Source organism: Fundulus heteroclitus, chromosome 12 (assembly GCF_011125445.2).
Source record: "Fundulus heteroclitus isolate FHET01 chromosome 12, MU-UCD_Fhet_4.1, whole genome shotgun sequence".
Taxonomy (NCBI): domain Eukaryota; kingdom Metazoa; phylum Chordata; class Actinopteri; order Cyprinodontiformes; family Fundulidae; genus Fundulus; species Fundulus heteroclitus.
Window position 1 is genome coordinate 34,585,959 of NC_046372.1, and position 22,081 is coordinate 34,608,039.

General features: G+C 42.3%; 4 protein-coding genes across 4 annotated transcripts in view; 2 read left to right on the top strand and 2 right to left on the bottom strand.

Moving 5' to 3' along the window:
• The window catches only part of igsf9b (immunoglobulin superfamily, member 9b), a 40,084-nt gene extending 37,822 nt beyond the window's left edge, over nucleotides 1-2,262 (top strand). The window contains 1 exon segment of the mRNA XM_012881278.3: nucleotides 984-2,262. The gene's annotated coding sequence lies outside the window, so the exon portion shown is untranslated.
• A 2,621-nt stretch (nucleotides 2,263-4,883) lies between these two features.
• On the bottom strand, nucleotides 4,884-11,901 carry es1 (ES1 protein, mitochondrial). Its single transcript, XM_012881310.3, has 7 exons — nucleotides 11,688-11,901; nucleotides 11,564-11,616; nucleotides 11,364-11,477; nucleotides 10,664-10,795; nucleotides 10,446-10,538; nucleotides 5,212-5,377; nucleotides 4,884-5,105 (listed from the first exon to the last, which is right to left on the bottom strand). Exons 1-7 carry the CDS (start codon nucleotides 11,802-11,804, stop codon nucleotides 4,971-4,973), a joined length of 810 nt encoding a protein of 269 aa, XP_012736764.1. The 5' UTR covers nucleotides 11,805-11,901; the 3' UTR covers nucleotides 4,884-4,970.
• Nucleotides 11,902-13,517: 1,616 nt separating this feature from the next.
• Nucleotides 13,518-16,558, bottom strand: tmem127 (transmembrane protein 127). The gene is made up of 3 exons (XM_036144497.1): nucleotides 15,769-16,558; nucleotides 15,519-15,683; nucleotides 13,518-15,043 (listed from the first exon to the last, which is right to left on the bottom strand). Exons 1-3 carry the CDS (start codon nucleotides 16,004-16,006, stop codon nucleotides 14,733-14,735), a joined length of 714 nt encoding a protein of 237 aa, XP_036000390.1. The 5' UTR covers nucleotides 16,007-16,558; the 3' UTR covers nucleotides 13,518-14,732.
• Nucleotides 16,559-18,376: 1,818 nt separating this feature from the next.
• Nucleotides 18,377-21,976, top strand: ciao1 (cytosolic iron-sulfur assembly component 1). Its single transcript, XM_012881284.3, has 7 exons — nucleotides 18,377-18,755; nucleotides 19,324-19,472; nucleotides 19,554-19,665; nucleotides 19,773-19,861; nucleotides 19,949-20,150; nucleotides 20,235-20,304; nucleotides 21,535-21,976. Exons 1-7 carry the CDS (start codon nucleotides 18,617-18,619, stop codon nucleotides 21,767-21,769), a joined length of 996 nt encoding a protein of 331 aa, XP_012736738.2. The 5' UTR covers nucleotides 18,377-18,616; the 3' UTR covers nucleotides 21,770-21,976.
• The last annotated feature ends 105 nt before the right edge of the window (nucleotides 21,977-22,081 follow it).

Consider the following 22,081-nt stretch of genomic DNA (forward strand, 5'->3'; position numbering starts at 1 on the left):
GCTGCAATTACAGCTGTAAGCCTTTCGGAGTATATCTTTACCACCTTCGCACATCCAGAAACTGAGACTTTTCTCCATGCTTCATTGGAAAATAATTCAATTCAATTTTATTTATATAGCGCCAATTCACAACACACGTCATCTCAAGGCACTTTACAAAGCCAAATTAAATCAAATCAGACTGATTGGTCAAAATATTTCCTATCAGGAAATCCAGTAGATTGCATCAAGTCTTGACAAGCAGCATTCACTCCTATAAGAGCGTAGAGCCACAGGGACAGTCATCCCTCATACTGAGCAAGCATGAAGCGACAGTGGAGAGGAAAACTCCCCTTTAACAAGAAGGAAAACCTCCAGCAGAACCAGGCTCAGTATGAACGGTCATCTGCCTCGACCGACTGATGGTGTCACAGCTAACAGAACGCCAGTCTACTATGAAGACAGAGAACAAAAAGTTAGAAGTTGAAATAATAACAAACAATGCAAATTGGAGAGCAGTAGGAGAACTCAGCAGAGTGAGAGAAATAGACCCTGATGTCCACCAGCAGCCTAAGCCTATAGCAGCATAACTATAGAGGTAGCTCAGAGTGACATAAGCCACTCTAGTTATAAGTTTTGTCTAAAAGGAAAGTTTTAAGATTAGTCTTAAAAGTAGACAGGGTGTCTGCCTCACGGACCAAAACTGGGAGTTGGTTCCACAGGAGAGGAGCCTGATAGCTAAAGTCGTTCCTTGATTCATGTTCTCTAATTGCTTGAACTAATTTTTATCTACATAAATCACAGTAGAGAGGGCTGACATGTGCACGGCACACTTTGCACTTCTTTGGAAACCGCAAAGAATCAAATCCACTTCCCAGTTATGCACCACCTTGTGTTGGTTTATCACATAAAACCCTAATGAAATACGCTGAAGTCAAAAAATGCAATGAAACTCAGTGGCTTTTCCCTAACGCTGTTCTGCTCTCTCTCTCTCTTCTCCGCAGATGCATCAAACACAAAAACCAAATAGCAGTGCTACTGAACGGACGACAGCACCGTGGTCCCAAACACTGGAAACCTTTCATTCTTGTTAAAGAGTTTATTCTTCTGCTGCAGCAGCTTCAAGAGGTTTTACTGCTCCGCTTCGTAAGACATCCCTCGGCTGTTTTCAGGCTTGTTTCCTCCTCTCGAGTCTGTTTCGGTGTGAGAAAAGTGACAATCAGACAAAACAGAGAGATGAAATGCATTCGAGATAAGGTTCCCGGTTTAAGGTGGGAAAGACCTGCTTTGTGAAAGCAGCGGTCAGCTGCACACAGTGACAGATGCACTGCAAGCTCTGTTGTTTTTAAGAGCTGAGACTCTCCTGTAGCGGTGGTAAAAGACGCGCCTGACAGGCCTGTAGGTGTACAAGATAACGTCTCTGTGAGAATGTCTTCGTCTGTATCGGTGCCTGTGAATAAAATGGTGCTAGCCGGGCTCCCCGTGTCCATTTGAATTAATTAATTCAAAACGCCCCAGCAGTGTGTCTGTGTGTGATTTAGCTGACGGTCGCCTGGGATCATGCCCCTCTCCGTATCCCGTCAACCTCACAGTGTTTTGTTTAAAGTGTATAAATGTTCATACGCATAGTTTATTGCGATTAAGTCCCAAATTGATCCTCATGACTCCCCATCAGATGAGAAAACCCTACTGGAAAAGTCTGACTTTTAACAGGTTAAGACGATCTTTGCCTTATTTTTCGTTCGTTAAACAACGGCAGGACAAGCCGAGAAAAGCAAAAAAGAATGATTGGAGATTTAAAAAAAAAAAGCATCAAAACACACTTTCAGGTCCTCATTGTGAGTATTTCTGTGTATTTATTGAGATGAATAACAATATGCAACGATGTTTACAATTCACATCCCTGATGTGACGGCAGCACTGTGAATATTTCCTTGACTTCTGATTCTGTATTTGAATTGCAAGTCTGTCATGAATTGTTGTGCCCATTAGCCTACTGTGTGTGTTTGTTGTTGTTGTTTTTCAACTAAAGGAAAACAAGCTGTTTTTGTACGTGATCCGACAAACCCATATAAAAGATGTTTTTGTAGCTATACTTTGGGAAGCCTTTTTATTATTTTTGCTTTGGCTTCCCAGACCAAACCCCCCCCTGAGGAGCGAATATGGCATTCTGGAGGATGGCTTTGGAAGCCTTGTACAAAGAAGACAATTTTATATCGTTACCTGTTTTTGTCATTTTTTATATATGTTTGCAAATGAATAAATTGTTCTATTCTGAATGTAGCACTCTGAGGTTATGTAAATCTTTTTTTTTTTTTTTTACGATAAAATGTGCGATTGTCCGCAGGAGCAAAGAGGTTTAAAAAGTGATATCACTGGTGCAAAAAAAATGTTTGACTGGTTTGGGACAAGTAATTGCTTAATTAATTATTGCATATTAATTAATATATCATGGTGTGACAAAGGCGTCACAATCTCCAAATAACTGTCCGATCCAAATTGAAGGTTCGTAAAACGGCATTTTCTCCATGTGAGGATTGTTGAGCACCATTGAAGTCACTTCAGGTTGGTGGAAGCCCACTTTGGTCCTCAAACCATTTCCGAGAAGCTCTTAGTTTCAGTCTAATTTTAAAATTTATAAATATAAAATATTGCAGCAGACCCCAAAATATAGGCCTCTAAACCAGTCGTGTGTGCTTATTGTTTGTTTCCACCTCCAGCTTGATGAGCCGGCTTGTAAGGACCCTAGTGTTGATTCTATGCAGGTCCTTGTTTCTTTCTACCTGGACTACAGAAAATGTCATTGTTATTTCATTCACTCAGTGATGAATATAAGTCGCTTATTTAACAGCTAAAAAAATTAATGAAAAGGAGCAGAGAAAAGCATAAACTTATATCTGATCCCTATTCACATAATAAACATTAGGCCATTCAACTCAAGACCATTACAGCCGTATTTTCAATTGGCCAAAAAAAAAAAAGGCAACAAAGCATCAGCTTATTCAATCCCATAATCCTCACAATGATTTTCACATTTCTTTTGAATGCAGAAAGAGTTATAGATTGTTTTATCTCACTGTCCAGACACGTACACCTTTAATTGAAACACATATTTCCATCGTTTCTTTTGAATTATAATTAAAAATCTATTTTTAATGTTTTTTTGGTAGAAGTTTTTTATGTGTTTTACACATGGATTTTGTTTATTCACTCTATCAATTGATTTGAGTTTTAATAAGTTAAACTGTATAAATAAAGGATTTGTATGATCTCTGTACCCACCACTAATACCTGAAATATCTATAAAAATCTATAAAAACTATCTTCTTAAATACCCGACATTGGTCCCCTGGAAATGTAGAAGTTAATGTCAGTTTTATAAGAGAAACCAGCCAGCATCCCAGTAAAAAGGACAAAATTGCCAAATAAGGTCCTGAAAGCTGTGTAACGTATTTTTTGCTACCCAAACAACTTTTCATTTTCCTTACTGAAAAAAATAGCGTTTAATAGCCTTTTTATTTGCTTGGTTTCTGTTCATGTACTCCTCATAGATCCCAGCTAATCAGCAGGACTACAGGAATCCTTCTCTTGTTTCAACTCACCACAGCTACTGAGTGAGCTCTTTGTCCAGCAGAAATTTGAACTCGTATCTTTCGTGTCAGGCTTTACCAGGTGGAACGGGTTCAGTGGATCGGCAACCAGTGGCAAATTTGTTTCATTCAGAGGTTTAACTTCTCAGCTTTTTGTGTTTTAATGCAATTTGGAGTGCCACATGATTTCTACCCGTATGGAAAGTTTGAGAATAGAATAATTATGACATTTGTTGTCTGTTTTAATCATCAAATTAAAGACCAATGTATTTGTACATAAACAATGCACCAAAAAAAAACATTCTTCTGAGATTGTGTGTCAAGAACAACGCTTCGTGATCCCCCAGAAGGACCAAAGCAGATATGCAAGAACAGAATGGAGAGAAGACATTTCACTGATCAAGCGGAGGATGAATGGGTGCAAATATGTGTGAAAGCAGGAAGAAAATGGTCCAAAGTTATCTGAGATGTGCAGATCTGATTTGAATCACAAGTTGACTTTCCTTTATATAGGTATATCATGATAAATTAGTCTATGTTTTAAAATCAAATTTATTTCAGGTGAAAAAAGTGAAGCTCGCAGTAGGCAGATGCATTACAGCCACTGTCATATATGGTAGTTTACGTGCTTATTTCTGTTAATTGTGATGATTATGCATTTCAGATTCAAGCACAGAGTTCTGTACCAAGGCATATTAGGAAAGGTGAATGGAAGGATAATGGTGCCCAAAATGGTGATAGTGTTGTTCCACTATGCTTCAAGAACGTCCAGAGTGAGCTCAGCCGTCTACTAGAAAGTTCATGCTTCATGCCTCCGCTGACAGCCTTTACAGAAATGCTGACTAATGTACCAATACCTGGTTTAAAGATCATGGCATCACTGGGATTCACTGGTCATCATCTGACCCAGTCTAACTCAATCAGGGCTTCCTTCACATCTCAGCAGAACCAATTCTCTCCATGGCACACGGCACCGATCAGGTGATTTATGGAAAAGGCGCGCAGACTGATGTCTACACCGCACAGTACACAGATATCATTTCTAGAGTGGCCAAAATTTTCTGCAGTAAAAGTCCTTCTTTTTATTAATCTTGTGCAATATTCAGATTTTCTTCTAAATGAAATTTTAGGTTTACATTAGCCACATTAACGGAAAGAAAAAGAAACTGAAAAATATTACTTTGTGATGAAACTATAACTAACTACCGTCACTTATTGAGCGGTTTTACTGAAACTTTACTGAAACTCTACTTTACTGAGGTGCACATGTATGACATTTTCCCAAAATAACCATTAGCCATCAATGACACTAAATTTGCATTTCAACTAGAGCATCTTTATTATTTCAGGTAAGATTTCATCACAGTGTAGAGGCGAATGCCGTGCATTCATGAATGCTTTTCACTTGGTGGACAAACGCAACACATGTTTGACCATATTTCCGATCCCATCGGATATATAGTGATAGTGATAGTCTGTCTCCCACATGAAGGACGGAGTGCTGACCACTTTGTTCTTCTCATCCACATAGGCTTCGTGAAAAGGAAAGGTTAAGGTCCAAACAGCCCTGGAGTCATAATAACGATGAAGACAAACAGGCTTTAGCTTGAATTTAACCGCGATCGGAGCTCTCAAAGGATATGTATGGCTCACGGACGACGTGGCGGGCACCCATGCCCTTCACAGCCTCCACCATGTTGGTCTGAGGCCAGTTCCCCCAGCGGGTGTTTTCGTCCCGCTCATATCCCATGGTCACCTCGATGCTGGGCAACACGCGGCAGGCCAGCACCGGAGCCATGCTGGCCAGGCTGAAACAGGAGCAGAGACTCTTAAATCACTAAACACACCCTAATTAAATCACTAAACAAACCCTAATGTCTCATTTAATATGTGATAACGAAGATTTAATTTCATTTGATTTAATTGTTCATCGTGTGAGCAGAAACATTTGGCTTCCAGAAAGTCGTGTTGTTGCTTTTAATTCAGTTCAGTGCCTTCGGCTGATCCGAAGGGCTGCAGTGAGAGTACTGATGAATTAAAGGGTGAGATCAAATTCCTCCAATATCTACTTCCTTTTATTGGCTGAAATTATTCCTTTCTCATAAAGAGCTTTTAATAATCAAGCTCTTTCATACATTAGAGATCTGATTGTTGATTCCTACCAGAACCCTTCACTATCAGAGAGATGCTGGAGTCTCTAAAAGTAGAATGGGAGGCTCCTGTGGAACCAACTCCCATTTTTATTCTGTGAGGCAGACACCCTGTCTACTTTTAGGACTAGGCTTTAAACTTTCCATTTTGATAAAGCTCATAGTTACAGTGTGTTAGGTTATCCTGAGCTGTCTCTGTAGTTGTGTTGCTATAGGCCTATGGTGCGTTCACACCGGACGCGAACAAGGCAAATTCTTTGGTTGATCGCCAGCTGTTGGTTCCTTGACATTTCGCCTCTCTCTTGCAAACACTTTGTACCAACAACGCTGTGAAATTTCACCCAAATGACCTCGCTGGTTCACCAAATAGGATGAGTGTCTATCCGCTCGCTGGTTCCTCTTGCCTGTTCATGGATTTTATTGAGCGAGTCACAGTGCTGTATGTAATGTACAAAGCCAAAAAATGTCCACCAGATCCTCCACAGATGCACCCGGTTTGGTGAGTATCACCACGTCTGGATGACCGTCTAAAAATGAGGACCTGCAGCCCGTCTCGAGAGATGGATCACCTTCCAGGACACCAACTGCATGCGCTCTATCCCCACTGCAGAGCGCCTTTCCATCTGTCTACGGTCAGGAAATCAATCATTGCTAAATACAAATATAGCCTAATTGTACTAAATATGTAACAAATCAAAAAAAAATCTGCTTAAATAAATGGACAAAGAGAACCCTTAATGCATTGAGAATTGACAGAAAACGTCAGTTGAAGTTTATTGAACTCCAGAGAAATTTCGCTTTGCTCTATTCGCTAAATTTGCGGCTTTCTCACGGCGGAACAGTTAATGCTCTCCTGGTCGCCCCTTTAAATAGGGATAACATGTAAATCCCTCGTTCCATTCGCCTCGTTCGCATTTGGTGTGAATGCATCTTTACGCCGCTGATGGACATACTCTCTAATTATGCATTACCTGCAGCAATTCTGACTTTAACCTTACGTTCTATCTCGATTTTTGCTTCATATTTTTGCTTCATACCTATTTTTGCATTAATTTTTGCTTCTACTTAACTATGACACGTTAGGTAAGGAAGCATCATCTGAGCTGTTTGTGCCAACACCTTCATGGTATCGGCTATTTTGTCTCTCTCCTATGCAAAGCAATTGAAGTAGCTATAGCTGTGACTAACAGCGTTATGTATTCTGTTTTTCAACTTATAGATTTTACAACTAGGTCCAAGCTTTCATGTTTAACAGTGTGTCTCTCCTAGATGAAGCCACTAAAGACGCTATTTCTGCAATTAACTTTTCATTTGACATAGAAAGTACTCCTGGATCAGTGCTTCCGAGTTTTTTGTGTCCTCTGGGTCGTCCTGAAGCACCCAGTCAGTCCCAGCAGACGGCCCCTCATGATGAGTCAGGTCCTGCTGGAGTTTTTCTTTCCACTGTCACCACTTGCATGCTCAGTGTAAGGGATTGCTGCAAAGTTCACAACTCAGTGCAAATCACAGCCTATTCTCGACACATTTTTGTTCATCTTGTAATTGATTTGTCTCTATCTTTCCATTATTAGCTGTTTTATTATCAATAATATTATTAATATCTGTGTGCTGTGTGTCTCCAGCAGTTTATGTTAGTCTTAATTGGCTCTTTTTAAAAAAACAGGCTCACAAGAGGGGGGCTAAGAGAGGGGGAAGACATGGAGCAAAGGACCACATGTCTCCAGTCGAACCTGGGTTGCACCCTACCCTGCGTGCCCCACTCTTTCTATTTTTAACCTCTGTAAAGCACTTTATTGTTGCCAAACGTATTGGGGGAAATGAATACATTTGAACCCGTATGGTAGGTACTGTACAATTTTTAGTCTGGGTAAATGAGAGAAAATCAGAGCTAAATTCAATGTTGTGCATTGAATTATTGCTTTTAAAATTCATTGAAGTTGTATGTTGTATCATCACACTGCTCTAAAACGAAAACAATTCAAATGCATCATTAAAAGCCCAGCATTAATATAAAATGTATACCAATTACGAGTGGATGCTAATTATGACTGCCACATGACCCATGAGCTCAATGTGTACTATTCAGATACATCATTTAAAGAGGATTTGCGTCTATGTGAATCACAGATATTTGTCCAATTTCAAAACACCAAATCCCACTAAAGCAAACAATGGAAAAGGCATACTCTAAAGCTGACTGCCACCTTTTAAAAATACTTTACCTTTACTATTTGTAGCCTTTATTTTTTTTTAATATGGTTAAAGACCATAAATGCTGTTAACAAACATTTTTGTATTTTGTCATTTCTGTTTTAACCCACTTGACTATGGATGTAGGGTTGATGTCAGCACAGCCCTTAGCCTTTGGTTGTCATGGTGACCAGTTCTTCATCTTCTCTTCTGCATCCAGCTCGGCTCTTTCCAGTAATTCCTGTAATCCCAAATCTCCTTCAGCCGGGAGTCTTTCCACCTTTAAACTAACACCCAGAGTCACCTCTCGTCTGACCTTAAAAGTCTGCACAGGGACGGCTCATCCCTGCACGACTGGACCGGGATCTGCCGTGTTGTTGCGGCAATTCATTGTACGAGTGACGATAATCTGCATGCTCGACCACAACGCCATAATTTAGGACGAGAATCAAAGCCAACGTGTAGATTCTCAGTCCACACACTGCAAAAACGGATCTAAAAATAAGTAAAATGTTCTTAAAATGTGTCTATTTGTCCTTGAGTTGAGCAGGTAAATAAGATGATCTGCCAATGGAACAAGATTTTTGCACTTAAAATAGGAAAAACTCATCTCCATCATCTTATTTCAAGTGCAGGATGTCTAATTATCTTATATTAGTGGTCAAAATACTCATTCCATTGGCAAATAAACTTATTTACCTGCTCAAATCAAGGACAAATACACTAACTTAAACAACATTTTACTTGTTTTTAGATCTGTTTTCAGTCCATTATATTCCAGTCTCCACTCGAGGTGCCCAAGTCTAATCCTCTAGAGCTGCTATGCTGCAACCTTTAGACGCATCTCGTCTCCAACACACTTGAATCAGATAAATGTCTCGTTGCCAGACCTCTGCAGAGCTGAATGGCTGATGACGAAAGAATTAAGCCTTTTGATTCAGCTGTGTTGGAGCAGATGCATCTAAAAGTTGCAGGATTGCAGCACTTGAGACGCAAACTCTCGGTCATTGAGGACACGAAAGTCCTAAGCGCTTACATGGAAGAGCTCCAGTTGCATTCTCTTTAAGCACTTGGGATATTGGATCCTGTAGCATCCTGATCTCATCATACTCACTACACGGCATCGTGCCTCACGTTGGCAGGTTGTCGTGAAGGAAACGACCGAGAATCAGTCGTTTTTGCACACGCACTTTTACAAAAATGGTTTAGATAAGAGTCGATTGAAGGGGAGAGCCTGTGTTAAGGTGTTAAATTGTTAAACCAAAAAACCTAAATCTTGTTTTAGGCTCTGATTCCTTGCAGCGCAGGTTAGTTTTTAACTTCATGATAATTACAGCTGCGACAAGCAGAACGAAAAACAATGCATGTCTAAAAATTCCCCAGGCTTTTGTCTGCAAAATTAACAAATAGTCACCAAATCAACGACAAACTTCTGGAAACTGCGATTGCGCTTAGCTGTAACTTTCAGAAAGCCTAATTTTGTTGGTACGAGAAACTTGATTGGATCAAACTCGTTCTCGGAGCTAATAGCGATAGGGAGGGATTACGCTGTGGGAGTCAACAAACTATTTAACCTTCTGCTGTCAGGGCGACCACGCCCTTTTACCTGCTTTTCCTTTAGCATCCTCCTTCACCCTTTCCATTAACTCCTGTAATCCTACATCGCTCCACGCCTGGAATCCTCCTCTCTTCACCTAGCATCTAGAACCCAGTGACCTTTCACCCATCCTCATCACAGACGTCTGCCCGTCACCTCCTCCCTCCGGCCAGGATCTGTTGTTTTTAGCAGATTGCATTAGGGTCTGAGCGTTTGTGTCGGAGCCTTTGTTGTTTCCTCCCCCGCTTTAAAGGATTTGCCTGCTTTCACATCCTCCAGTTTGGGCTTAGGAGCGGAAAGGCTATTTTTACGGCATTTGCCCCAGATGCCCTGTCTGCTGAGAGTCCATGAGAAGACTCTCACCTCAGGGATGGTTGAGATCAGCTTACAGGAAAAGCTTGTTTTAAAACTGTTTATGGAGCACATTCTTATTACCCTGCCCATTGTTGTTTTTCAAATCCGCTAATAAATATAGATCCGATTCCTAAGGGTAAACAAAGGGCTGTTGAGAAGCTTTAGGCTTTGTTGTGCCAAAATAATCCCTGTTAATTGGCTTAACGAACTTTAGGGGGAGTTTGTGGAAAGAGGCGACATTTTGGCCCCCCAAAAAGTCTTCAAAGCCCCATAATGGGAGAGAACGGCAAGCTGAAAACAAATCTTCAACAAAATTGGCTCCCTTTTTTTAATTTATTTTTTTATTTTTTCATTTGCCTGACTAAACATCCCAGTCATCAGTTTGTGTGACTCCTTACTGTGACCTAATTCCATTATGAGGTTGTTTAAATCTTGTGTTCATGTAAATTGGTGCGCATAATTAAAGGAGAAGGTAAATGTCAGTGCAGTTTAGCCTCAGGTTTGACATTGTTCAGTACTTCTAACTCCAGCTCGGTTCAGCCTGACCCTGACTGTGCGAGGAGGGATCGTAGCATACATACATACCCGATAGGCTTGCGTGAACGGTGGAACTCTTTAAGCACTCTCTCCACGTCGTTATGCAGCTTGCAGTCTTTGCCATCCTTCATAAAAGAAGATCTAAAAATCAAATTAGGAATTTTTTCACACTTGCGTTAGTACTTTAACCGTGAGCGAAGCATCTTGAACGTAGCTTAAATTTTGTTGGCACGGCCCAGTTTGCACGTGACCCCTCCCTCTCTCACAGGTTCTTGATGATGCCGTGGCCTCCAGGGAAGATGACGGCGTCGAATTTGCTGACGTCCAGCGTGGAAAGGTCCTGCATTTGTCTCTTTCCCTGGCCGTGACTGAAGCGAGCCGACTCCATCATCACGTTCCTGTTTGACGGCCAGATATAATCAAAAATACTACCTTGTGGAAAAGAGGTTACACATGCAAAAGGCGGGTCAGTCAGTGTGAAGCCATAATGCGGGTCTGGTCTGCGTGGCTCCCAGGGGCGGTTCTAGACAGGGGCCAACAGGGGCCCATGCCCCTGTAGAAATGGTTCTGGCCCCTGTTATGGCCCCTGTACTAAATACATGATAATAAATACACTTCTCATAATTATTTGCAATGGCAAAGAAACATAACTGATTCGTCACTTTGACCAATATTATTTTTTACCTATACAGCTTTACTCTAAAAAGAATTTAAAACTTAAGATGTTTCACGTTTAGCTTATGAGCTGGGGGCAAAGTTGTAACTGCTAGATCAGGGGTCTTAAACCTGCAGTTCCAGAGCCACACATGGCTCACTTTATATTATTACATTATATTAATATATTATATAATTATTATACTTATTGTTATTGTAAGTTTTATGTTCTGTGCCCCTGTGAAAAAACACTGGCCCCACCTTGGCCCCCCTGGTAAATTTGGTCTAGAACCGCCACTGGTGGCTCCTTACCGGTTGTCGCCTGAGAGCGGCTGCTTCTTCATGTGGTCAATCACGTGCATCTGCTGCTGGTTTGGAGCGAACATCCGAAAGCGGGCGCCGTTCCTGCTCAGGTGGTACATGGTGCTGCAGACAGAGAGTTTAAAGCCACCACGCTTGGGTTGGTGGAAGCTCATGCAACAGTGTGAACGTCCTGATCTGCGGATACTCACTACACTCCTTCATGGACGTCAGTTCCATCCCACCATCCACATCCTGAGAAAACCTGGAACACATCGACTTCACTGCATTGCTCCGTTTCTTTTCACTCGCAGCACTCTAATCACTTCAACTTACCAGAGCAACTTTGGTGTTCCCCCAGTTGCCGTGATCCCCCTGGTGCACGAAGCAGGCAGGCTGACGAGAAAGAACGGTCAGGGTCTGTTTTGACAGCAAGGTCCTGGTTGCCAGCATGGTTAAGCTTTAGTCTCGGTGATTCCGGAGGAAAAGACCAGATTAAACAGATTGCCACAGAGCTTGTAAAGACCTCGGAGAGGGCAGATATTGATCTCAGGGAGGATGTCTGTATTTATACGAGCGGTGTGGGGCCAAGTGACGTTAACGCGTAAGCTGGGCTCCATTGTCTTTTCGCGACGTGACTTCTTCCCTTCCAGAACACCCTTCCCTATTAATACCTCGTTAATTCTTCTGATTAACTTAAGGTATTTAGCCACGGAGTGAAACTTTAGCTTGAGCTAATATCTTAACCCGTTAAGAGCTTGGCACTTGATACTGAGCATTTATTAGGAAACAAGTGTGCAGCTCCATTATACAGGCATAGTGGCATACCATTTGGCCTGTAAAGTCCATTAGGATGTAAGGCTCTTACTGTTTGTAATGCCGTATTGGCGTCTAGACAGTAAACCCAGAAATACCTTGAACAGATGGAAAAGTCCCTGTCAGAGTGAAAATGTGTGCCACGTATTCAGCTACATCTCAATAAACTCATTTTGAAAAGTTGAGTCAGTGCGACTGTTCAATGCAAAAGGTGCGACTCATACAAATTCACCTAACACTGATTTATTTGCAAGTGTTTTTTTTTTTCTGTTCATGTTTATGACTTACAGTTAAAGAAGACCCAATATTCTCACAGTTAAAATATTAAAAAAAGAACAATTAATTATACTTTTAATACAGAAGTTGTATAGCCTACATGATCTTAGTGATTTAAAAGCTGTCAAGCAGACAGTCGCTGACCCGCTCCATAAGGAGGGTAAGCCACAACAGGTCATTGCTAAAGAAGGTGACTGTTCAGAGTTCTTTTCTTTTATTGGAAAGTTGTGTGGAAAGAAAAAGTGCGGCAGTGAAGGGTGCAGGAACCCCAGCGATATAGGCACAGCCTGGAGCAGATGTATTTTAGGACATGTGCTTTAACTGTGTTAAGCCACTCTCAGCTAGAGATGGCAGGAGTCTGGCGTCCAGACTAAGGAGACAAGGGACCGAATTAATTCTTAGAGGACCAAAGTTCTCTCCTCAGATGAAAACTAGTTGCATTTCATTTGAACAGACTCTGGAGGAAGAGTAGAGAGGTAAAGAACCCAAGCTGGTTAAAGTCCAGTGTGAAGATTCAGAGACCCATGTTATCTCATGGTGTTGGCTCACAGGACCTTAACAAATGGTAAATGGTTTGTACAGCGCTTTAACTAGTCTTGACGACCCCCAAAGCGCCCAAACTCCCCAATCACACCCTGACGGTGGTGAGCTATGTTAGTAGCTACAGCTGCCCTGGAGTAGGGTGACAGACGCGAGGCCATACAACGGGCGCCACCGGACCCTCTGACCACCGCCAGCAGGCAATGTGGATGAAGTGTCTTGCCCAAGGACACAAGAAGACAGTCAGAGTAGAGGATCGAACCGGCAACCCACCAATTGCAAGAAGAACCCCCTAACCTCTGTGCCACCGTCGCCCCAACAAGTTAAAAGCTGTCAGTGAATGTCTAACAGGAAACTAGAGCAAGTCATGCTTCCATCTGCTGACAAGCTTTATGGGATTTAGCTTCCAAGCAGGCCTAGGCTGAATTTTTGATTTTCAATAGCAACTTTAATAACCAAATTTAACAGAAAAAACTTGGGGGGGACGGTCATAATTTCTTTTATCAGTTTCACTTTTTGAATTGACTCACAATGAACTTTTTGATACTTTCATTTATTGAGATGCACCTGTAGATGAAGACAACTCACAGTGAAGGTTCAGGGAGAAATTATAATTGCAAATGTACTGATGAACAACAGAAGGCAAAATATAACATTTATTTTATTATGGCCACTTTACTGTATGTATCAACAATGACTATTTACATAAAGGTGAAGAAAATGCAGTGGGGGAAAAAAAATATATATATGTAGAAACAGAACAAATGTGCAACCGACTACAATCACCACATCAGTCACAAACTCAAACGTCAGCAGGAACCTTATGTGGAAAGTTCACATAAGATCCATGATTCGTCACCTAAAAACCTGAAATCGGCAGAACTCACGCATGGGAAGCACCTACAGGTGGTCACAAATGGTATTCAGGGTACAAACAGATTCTCTTTTGTTAAAACTCAAACACAACAAACATGACATAACCAACTCTGATGATGTGAGGTTCGCTGCTGAACAACAGTCCTGTGTGTCTGCAACTCCGAAAAAAGCCCCGCCCCACGTTTTTGTAAATGCTTTCGTTATTTCTTGCGCAGAGGTGAACGGCGGAGGTGAAACTAGTGCGTGATAAAGAAAAAAAAGAAAGACAAAAAAGACAACGCGGAATAAATAAGGTCCGTTTCTGTATAAAATACACGTTTGAAACAATCTTGTCCGAGTTGATGGATTTCTGCAATTATGCAGCACCAAGATAAAAAAAGAAATAAAAATCATACACATGGCAAGTATATCAAATTAAATCACAATGCTGTTTGACAAAGCTCCGCCTAAGTCCGATCATAACTATGGCTGATGACAACATTCAACAACAGCGTTGATCAGGCTGCAGCTGCTGCTTCCACTTCTTGTGATGAGCACCGTTTGGTGCTTTTCTTTTCTTTTTTTGCAGATGACTTATCTTTACATGTAAGGACCAGATCCTAAAAGCCATTTACATGCAAATCACTAACCACTTCAGCAGTGAGAATTAAGTAAGAATTAACTCCTAAATCGATGCCACCACTATAGAAAGCTTCCATGCACCCAAGCCACCGTCTTTTCAAGGAATCAGTGCACTAACGTTTGTGCACGCGTTACGTTCATAGCCATAGAGTATTTGCAAAGGTATCCATTTGATAAATTGAGCGTGGTTTGCACATCAAGCAAAGAGCTGTGCTCAGAGAGAAACATGTTTGCAAGGCCAGTCTGGTTGGATTAGGGCGTGTAGGCAGGCGGCGGCTGAAACTGATTGGCAATGTCATAATCGGCAGGAAAAGTCTCGCTGCTGTCCTCCATCTCCGAGAGCAACTCCAGGGCCTGCTCTTCCTCCTCGGTGGGGTAGTGGCGCAGGAGGTTCGCAGCGGTGGCGAGGATCGACGCGCCGCCCGCACCGGCCACCAGGTAGAAGCTGACGGCAAAAGTGACGTATATGAGAGAGCCGTGGTACTTTTTGTGCTGCTGCTGGAGCGACAGGATCAGTTCCGAGGCCCAGTAGCAAAATCCAATTACTGTGGCGCACTGCAACACTGAGGAGAGAGAAATTAGGTTAATAAAACTCACAGAACAGACTAGCATTGGGTATGCTCGATATAATATACCGTCATGGATTAGAAGGTGACCATTGCTTTTCAGTGCTTCGGACCAGTTGTATGTGTTTAATTTTCTTCTTTAACTTTAGCATCCTACTCCTAATTTTGTGAATGTGCATACAAGTAAGGTAAAAGCATTTCCTGTTACATTTAATTGTATATATTGTGCTCTATACACAGTATATTTGTAAATAGTGTAAACACTGAGTAGATAAAACTGGAACAACAGGTGAAAATCTGTCTAAAAACGTTATTTGACCTAAATGCTCTGGCAATACCGCATGTTTTTGCTGTAAGGGCAACTTTTCTGCATAAGGAAAGAGAAATTATTGTGATTTTACTATTGAATGCTCTGATTTGATATTTTTACCTATCTTTACTTTGTATGTTAGTGTAAAAAATAAACCTTTACCTGTTAGTATGTGTGCAAAGGCATATCTGCGTGTAATCTTCAGGGCCGGGTGTTTGGGTCCGAACACGTCCAACAGAAATGCAGTCAGGCTGCATAATATCCCCAGGAAGCAGAACGCGGCGATGACCCTCAGCAGCAGGATGGTCTGTGGGTTCACGCAGTAATCTGTGGAAACGACAGATGTCACAGAGTTGCCAAACAAGCCGCCGGATTGACCACTGCCCACGGGTTAAGATGTGCTTATTCTCACCCTCCAGAAGCTTGGGATCGATGTACCCCAGGACATCCGCGACCCCCAGCTCCTGTCTGGGGCAGGCCCCTCCGTGAACCCGGAGCCAGGCCGGTTCAGCGAGAGCCGTGCACAGCGCTGTGATGGACAGAGCTCCGGGCACGGCCGACACCAGGCTCCGCTCCGGCTGCTTGGGCAGCGAGGTGCCCGCTCTCCTCCTCCGACCTCCGGGGAGGTTGGAACCCGGTGGAGCGTACATGGCTTGTCGCGTCTCCTAAGTAGTCGGTGTTGTCAGAAGTGCCAGTCACTGCTGATCTGTAGCACTCCCGTTAGTAGCTTTCTGGGATAAGCCAAGTGATTGAGCAGACCAAGGCCTGTAAGCCGGTGCGGATGGCGATACCTGGGCGATGGCGGTATGACAGCGGCTCGGGCGTCCTTTTCTCTCCGGTACACACAGTATGTCCGAAGAAAAAGCGAGGGGCTTGATAAAACCAGACTCTGGCGCACCAGCAGACAATGAACAGATGGTCTGGAGGCCTGTTAGCTCCGCTGTTAGCCTGATAAGCTAACTCCCTGACAACGCCACAAAATAACCAGTTCTGAAGACAAGAACGCCTCAACACAAACAGACGGTGTGAAGTCCAACTTAACACACGATAAAGACTCCTACGTTAACAAAAAAACAAACATATGGTTACTTTGGTACACAAAAAGAAACACAAAACAAAACAAAAGACAGCTTACGCTGGTTTCCTGTAAATGTTGACTTCCTGTTGGCAGCTGGCACCGGTCTAAGAGGAGGGGTTGTCGCCACCTACTGGTGACTCATCCAAAAAACACTTGCACAACAGTAAATAAATTGTTCCTCTTCTTGAGGTTGTCGGCTACAAATTGTTTTGCTTTACCACATAATTATTACACTATTTTGTTCCATTTAAAATCAAAATTACGATAAAAACCAGTGAATACAGCTTCCTTCACGGCCATCCGGCTAGAAGTGCTGACGAGGCGGAGTGGGAGGAGTTTTCCTGAAAGCAAAGCGTTGGTTGCCAGGACAAGGTCAGACATGACTGCCTGTCACAACAAAGACGATTAACTCTGTATCAATGTTATTTGATGTTTAGTTATATGTTTCATACACATGAACAAAATACAGAAATGTCCCCTTAACTTGTATGTAAACTCTGAAACTTATGAAAAGACCTGAAGTTGAAACACTTTCCCCCCTTCTGAGCGTTATTTCCTATGACTAATACACCTGCAATTCTTGTCCGCCTTGCACAGCTATGTTTTGTTTTCATGCTCTATATTTTATGTATTTTAGTTCTACTTAGAGTTGGAAATGTAAAACCGAGTCTCCTTTAATATTATTATTGTATTTATTTTTGTTCTGCTTATTTTTGGTAATGTAAAACTGAGACCTTACAATGCTTCAATAATTGGTCTCGTTAACTTTAGTCATTATCTAAGGCAGCATCTTCCTTACAGCACGCAAATTTAACTGCTATGTTTATTTCAGCCACATGGCGTGGGCGTCGGCCGACAAGTGGCGCGCGCCCCCATATGTCCATGTCCAACGACGCGTATATGGTGGGTATGGTGGGTTCTGTCTATGCTGCATTGCGTCAGAGCGTCCTGCATGTTAAATGTGGCAAATCTGCAGTTAGTCACTTAAACAGAGGGACTTTAATCTCAGAATATACTTTGTATTCGTAATATTTTTATTTTTGTAATATTACAAGTTTATTTCGTATCCCTTTAGCTTCATTCTCCTGAATTTATTATTGTTAACAATAAAACGAATTAAAATAATCTAACCTTGCCCTATTACACCAGGAGTGAAATAATTCTGCAAAGTGTGACTATTCTGGAAATGTTCCCTCTTAATTCTCATAATATGACTTTTTTCATTACCACTTTTATGTTTTTTTATTTTTATTTTACTTACTTTATTGTCCTAGGTCTTTTTTTTTTTTCTCATATTAGTAATTTTACCTCTTTAACACTCCCCCAAAACGTCTGTTCCTAAAGTTTCACATGTGACACGGCTTTATGAAATAATGAAGACCACAATGTTTAGATTTAACAAATTGATCCTTATATTCATAACACATACACACACACCAATATACATACATACATATTATATATATATATATATATATATATATATATATATATATATATATATATATATATATATATATATATATATATATATATATATATATATAAGCACACAGCTATTTATTTGGCTTATTTCTAATACTTAAAAATCTTTTATATACACATCTATGTCTAAATGCAATGGTCAGTACTGTGTGCAAGCTAAAAACCTTGAAAAAGAATGGTCTTGCACAGTTTTTTTTTTCTGGTGTTGCCACTCTGCAGCTTTAGTGTGTCCAGTTTTGCAACGTGGTGCAGCCTTAGTTTATAGAAGGCAGATACAAGTAGTGAAATCAACCCGAATACATTTCCATACAGCACAGGAATGAGGAATCTTCTCTGATCCACGTTCATTACAACAGAACTCAACTTTTTTCTGCCACATACAATATGGCGGTGACGTTGACGTGCGAACCTGCGCCCAACGACGCGTCTACGTATATGTTGTCTATGATCCATAATGCAACGGGCGCAACCTCAGATAAGCAAACATGGCGACGTTTCCGTTACGGACATCTCTGTGAACTTTTTGACGCATTCTGTTCTCTGCTGCTGTTTATTTCTACCTCTACGCACGCTTTTTTATTTTTATTTATTTATTTATTTTACATGACAGACGGGCTTAGCGACGGGTACTGAGTTAAAAGCAAGACGCGGAGGTATCGACGCTTCTACCGCTGCGAATATTTGAAGCAGCCCGGCCATGGAGGAGGCTCTGGTCCTGGTTCAGAGGATCAGCGCGCACCCGGACTCCCGCTGCTGGTTCGTCTCCTGGAGCCCGAACGGCGCCCTGCTGGCTTCATGCGGGGGGGACAAGGCCATCCGGATATGGGGACGAGAGGGTGAGCTGTTCATAGCACCAGTTCTTAGGAGGGAACACAAAAGTTGGTTAAAAAAAAAGCATGGACAGGTGGGACATGTCTCAGTTAAAAAACAGTAACTTTTTACTTGAAAGTGGATATTACCTATTGTGACGTCATCTCTGTATGGGTTTCCTGCCTGGATCATAATAACACACGATTGGCACCAAAGACATGGGTTCTTCTTCTAGTATGGATGTCAAACAGGGCTGGATTTACTCTGCCGGCTCTTTTTAAAGTGCTTCATGAATAACGCTGGCTTGGTTTTAACTAGAGTCCTGATCCAAACCTTAAAACCAGAGGCAAAACTACAGCTGTGCCCATTTTGAGCTGGTGGATCAGGACAAGGTTATACATAAAGCTTCCAAATACGAAGAAGGGGAAGCAAGACAAAACAGCTGGAACAGGCGATTTATTGAAAACAACAAGCCAGACAAGGCTGTTCATTTGCTGGTGAAAAGATCAGGCTTACAAACTGAAACCTGTACTTATAAAGCTGGATCTCGTATCGTTTTCTTCCTAACACCCTTCTGCTTACTTTTTTCTTCAGGAGACTTTTGGATATGTAAGACGGTGCTGCAGGACGGCCACCAGCGCACCGTGAGGAAGGTGGCCTGGTCTCCTTGTGGAAACTACCTGGCCTCCGCCAGTTTTGATGCAACCACGTGCATCTGGAAAAAGAAGAATGATGACTTTGAGGTTAGAGAGGAGACTTTTCTGGTGATTATCTTATTTTTCTTAAAGGACCCTTTTAAATGCTGTACCCTTCTGAACTTCTAGAGTTTGACTGTGTTGGAGGGTCACGAGAACGAGGTCAAGTGCGTGGCGTGGGCCCCATCAGGGAACCTCCTGGCCACGTGTAGCCGAGACAAGAGCGTCTGGGTTTGGGAAGGTTCGTGTTCACAGAAATCAGATCTATAATCACTAACTTATCCACAGCTCCTGGCTTGTGTACGGACCTGATCCCTCTGTGCTTATTTTTTATTTTATTTTTCTCAGTGGACGAAGATGAAGAGTACGAGTGTGTTACTGTGTTGAACTCTCACACGCAGGATGTCAAGCACGTGGCGTGGCACCCCACAAAGGAGGTAGACCTGACTCCACGCGTCCTAATAAAGCCTTAGTCCGATCCCCCCCCCCCCGTCATGACCTAACCAGGCTTTCTGCTCGCACAGCTTCTGGCCTCGGCCAGCTATGACAACAACATCTGCGTTTACAAAGAGGAAGACGACGACTGGGAGTGCCAGGCCACCTTGCAGGGACACACCTCCACGGTGTGGAGTTTGTGCTTCGATGCTACCGGGGAGAGGATGGCCTCCTGCAGCGATGACCGCACCGTCAAGATTTGGAAAGAGTTTCCCAGTGAGAGCGGGCCGGGTGAGTTGACGGCGGACGGCGGCGCTTTGGTCGTGCATCGCAAAGGGAGATAAACAAACTTGTTCTCACTTTGCTCTCTTGAAGGCAACCTCTCCTGGAAGTGCGTCTGCACTCTGTCTGGGTATCATGGACGAACGGTGTACGATGTGGCCTGGTGAGACAACTTATGGATGTTTGGGTGCCTCTGGGATTTCCTAAGGGGAGTTATTGCTCGTCTAATAGTTGGCTTAATCTGCCCTGATCCCTGACCGTCTAGGTGGAAGCTCAAAAATCGGATGTTTTCCCGTTCCCCGAAGCCACTTACAATTTAAAAGGATAAATGCTTCTGCTTTATGACATGAAATGCCTTTTGTAGCTCTTGAGGGCCAGATTCGGCCTCCGGGCCTTAAGTTTGACACGTGGTGTACATGATCATGGTGAGTACAGCTGCCATGACAGATGTCCCAGCGGACAGTCACTGACACGCCCGTATGGAGAGTAAGCTACAAAGGATCATTGACAAGAAATCTGGCTGCTCAGAGTGCTTTATCAAAGCATTTTAATGGAAAATTTACAGGAAGAAAAAACTGAGGTGGAAAAGGGTGCCACGATTTACAAGGCGTGAGTCATTTCTTCAACAGACATCACCCAGATGTACTCAGGACATCAGCTGTGGCATTTCTTGTTGGTCCTGAACCAGAGAAGTCACAAGAGCCTCACTTTGCATAGGGGGATATTAAAAAAAGAGGTCTAGACTGTCCCACAGTGCACAAAATTCCTCTTTTCAGTAAATATTGCATTTCATTTGGAAATCACGGTCCCAGATCCTCAAGGAGTCGGGAGAATCCATGGTGTTTGGGGTCTAGAGTGATGTTTCCAGTCAATAATTGTTGGTGGTACCGTTATCTGCTGCTGTTGTCTACAAGAAAAGCTTAGATCTCTTCATGCTTCCTTCAGCTGACGAGCTTTATAGAGATCCAGATTTTATTTTCATCAGGACTTGGCACCTGCCCGCACTGCTTTGATGCTTCAATGTTCAGGTTATGCCCTCAGCAGAGCCACAGGCTGATCTCCATCCAACGCTGCCTTGATGCAGTCTACGTCATGCAAAAGGAGCCCTGACCAAGTCAACGTTTAGAGTTATTGGCCATTATTCAGGCATTATTCTTTTATTTCTCCTTGCCATTAGTCATAATCATCAAAATGAAAATAAATCCTTGAAATTTATCACTGAATTGCAGAATTGAACTTCCACTGATATTGTAATTTGAAATACACTTTATTTTTCTAGGTCAGATCTTAAATTCTGATGGCCGTATCTCTAGTATTAGTCCTGAAACTCATGAAATTCCTACAAAGCTGATCTCTCTAAGTGTTACTTTCTAACTAAAGCACGTCTGCTCAGGTGTCCACTGACGGGAGCGCTGGCCACTGCCAGTGGCGACGACGCAGTGAGGGTTTTCAAAGAGGACGCCGCGGCCAGTCCAGACGAGTGCGTATTTTCGCTCGCCGCCCAGGCGACCAAGGCTCACAGCCAAGATGTTAACTGCGTCTCCTGGAACCCGAAGGAGGCGGGCCTGCTGGCTTCCTGCAGCGACAACGGGGAGATCGTAATCTGGAGGTTCAAAGAGGAGGACTGATTCTCTGGCCTTTGGATCTGGCTTTGTCTGAAGTTTTCTTGCTTTTTTTTTTTTTTTTATACAGAATTCTGCTTGATGCAAATGTTTGTCTACATTTATGATGAGAATCCTGCTGCAATGCACCATGTGCTTTTGAGTTTACATCTCAGAAATGAGATGAATTGACAGTTGCTTAAAGTTTATATAAATACAAAATATTAAACACGACTACATGTGGATTCCTTTTATTTTTATAAAAAGCATTTTAGACGGTACATCAAACTAAAAACACAGAGCAGGAATTAGATTTCCATGAAAACCATTTTAAATTCA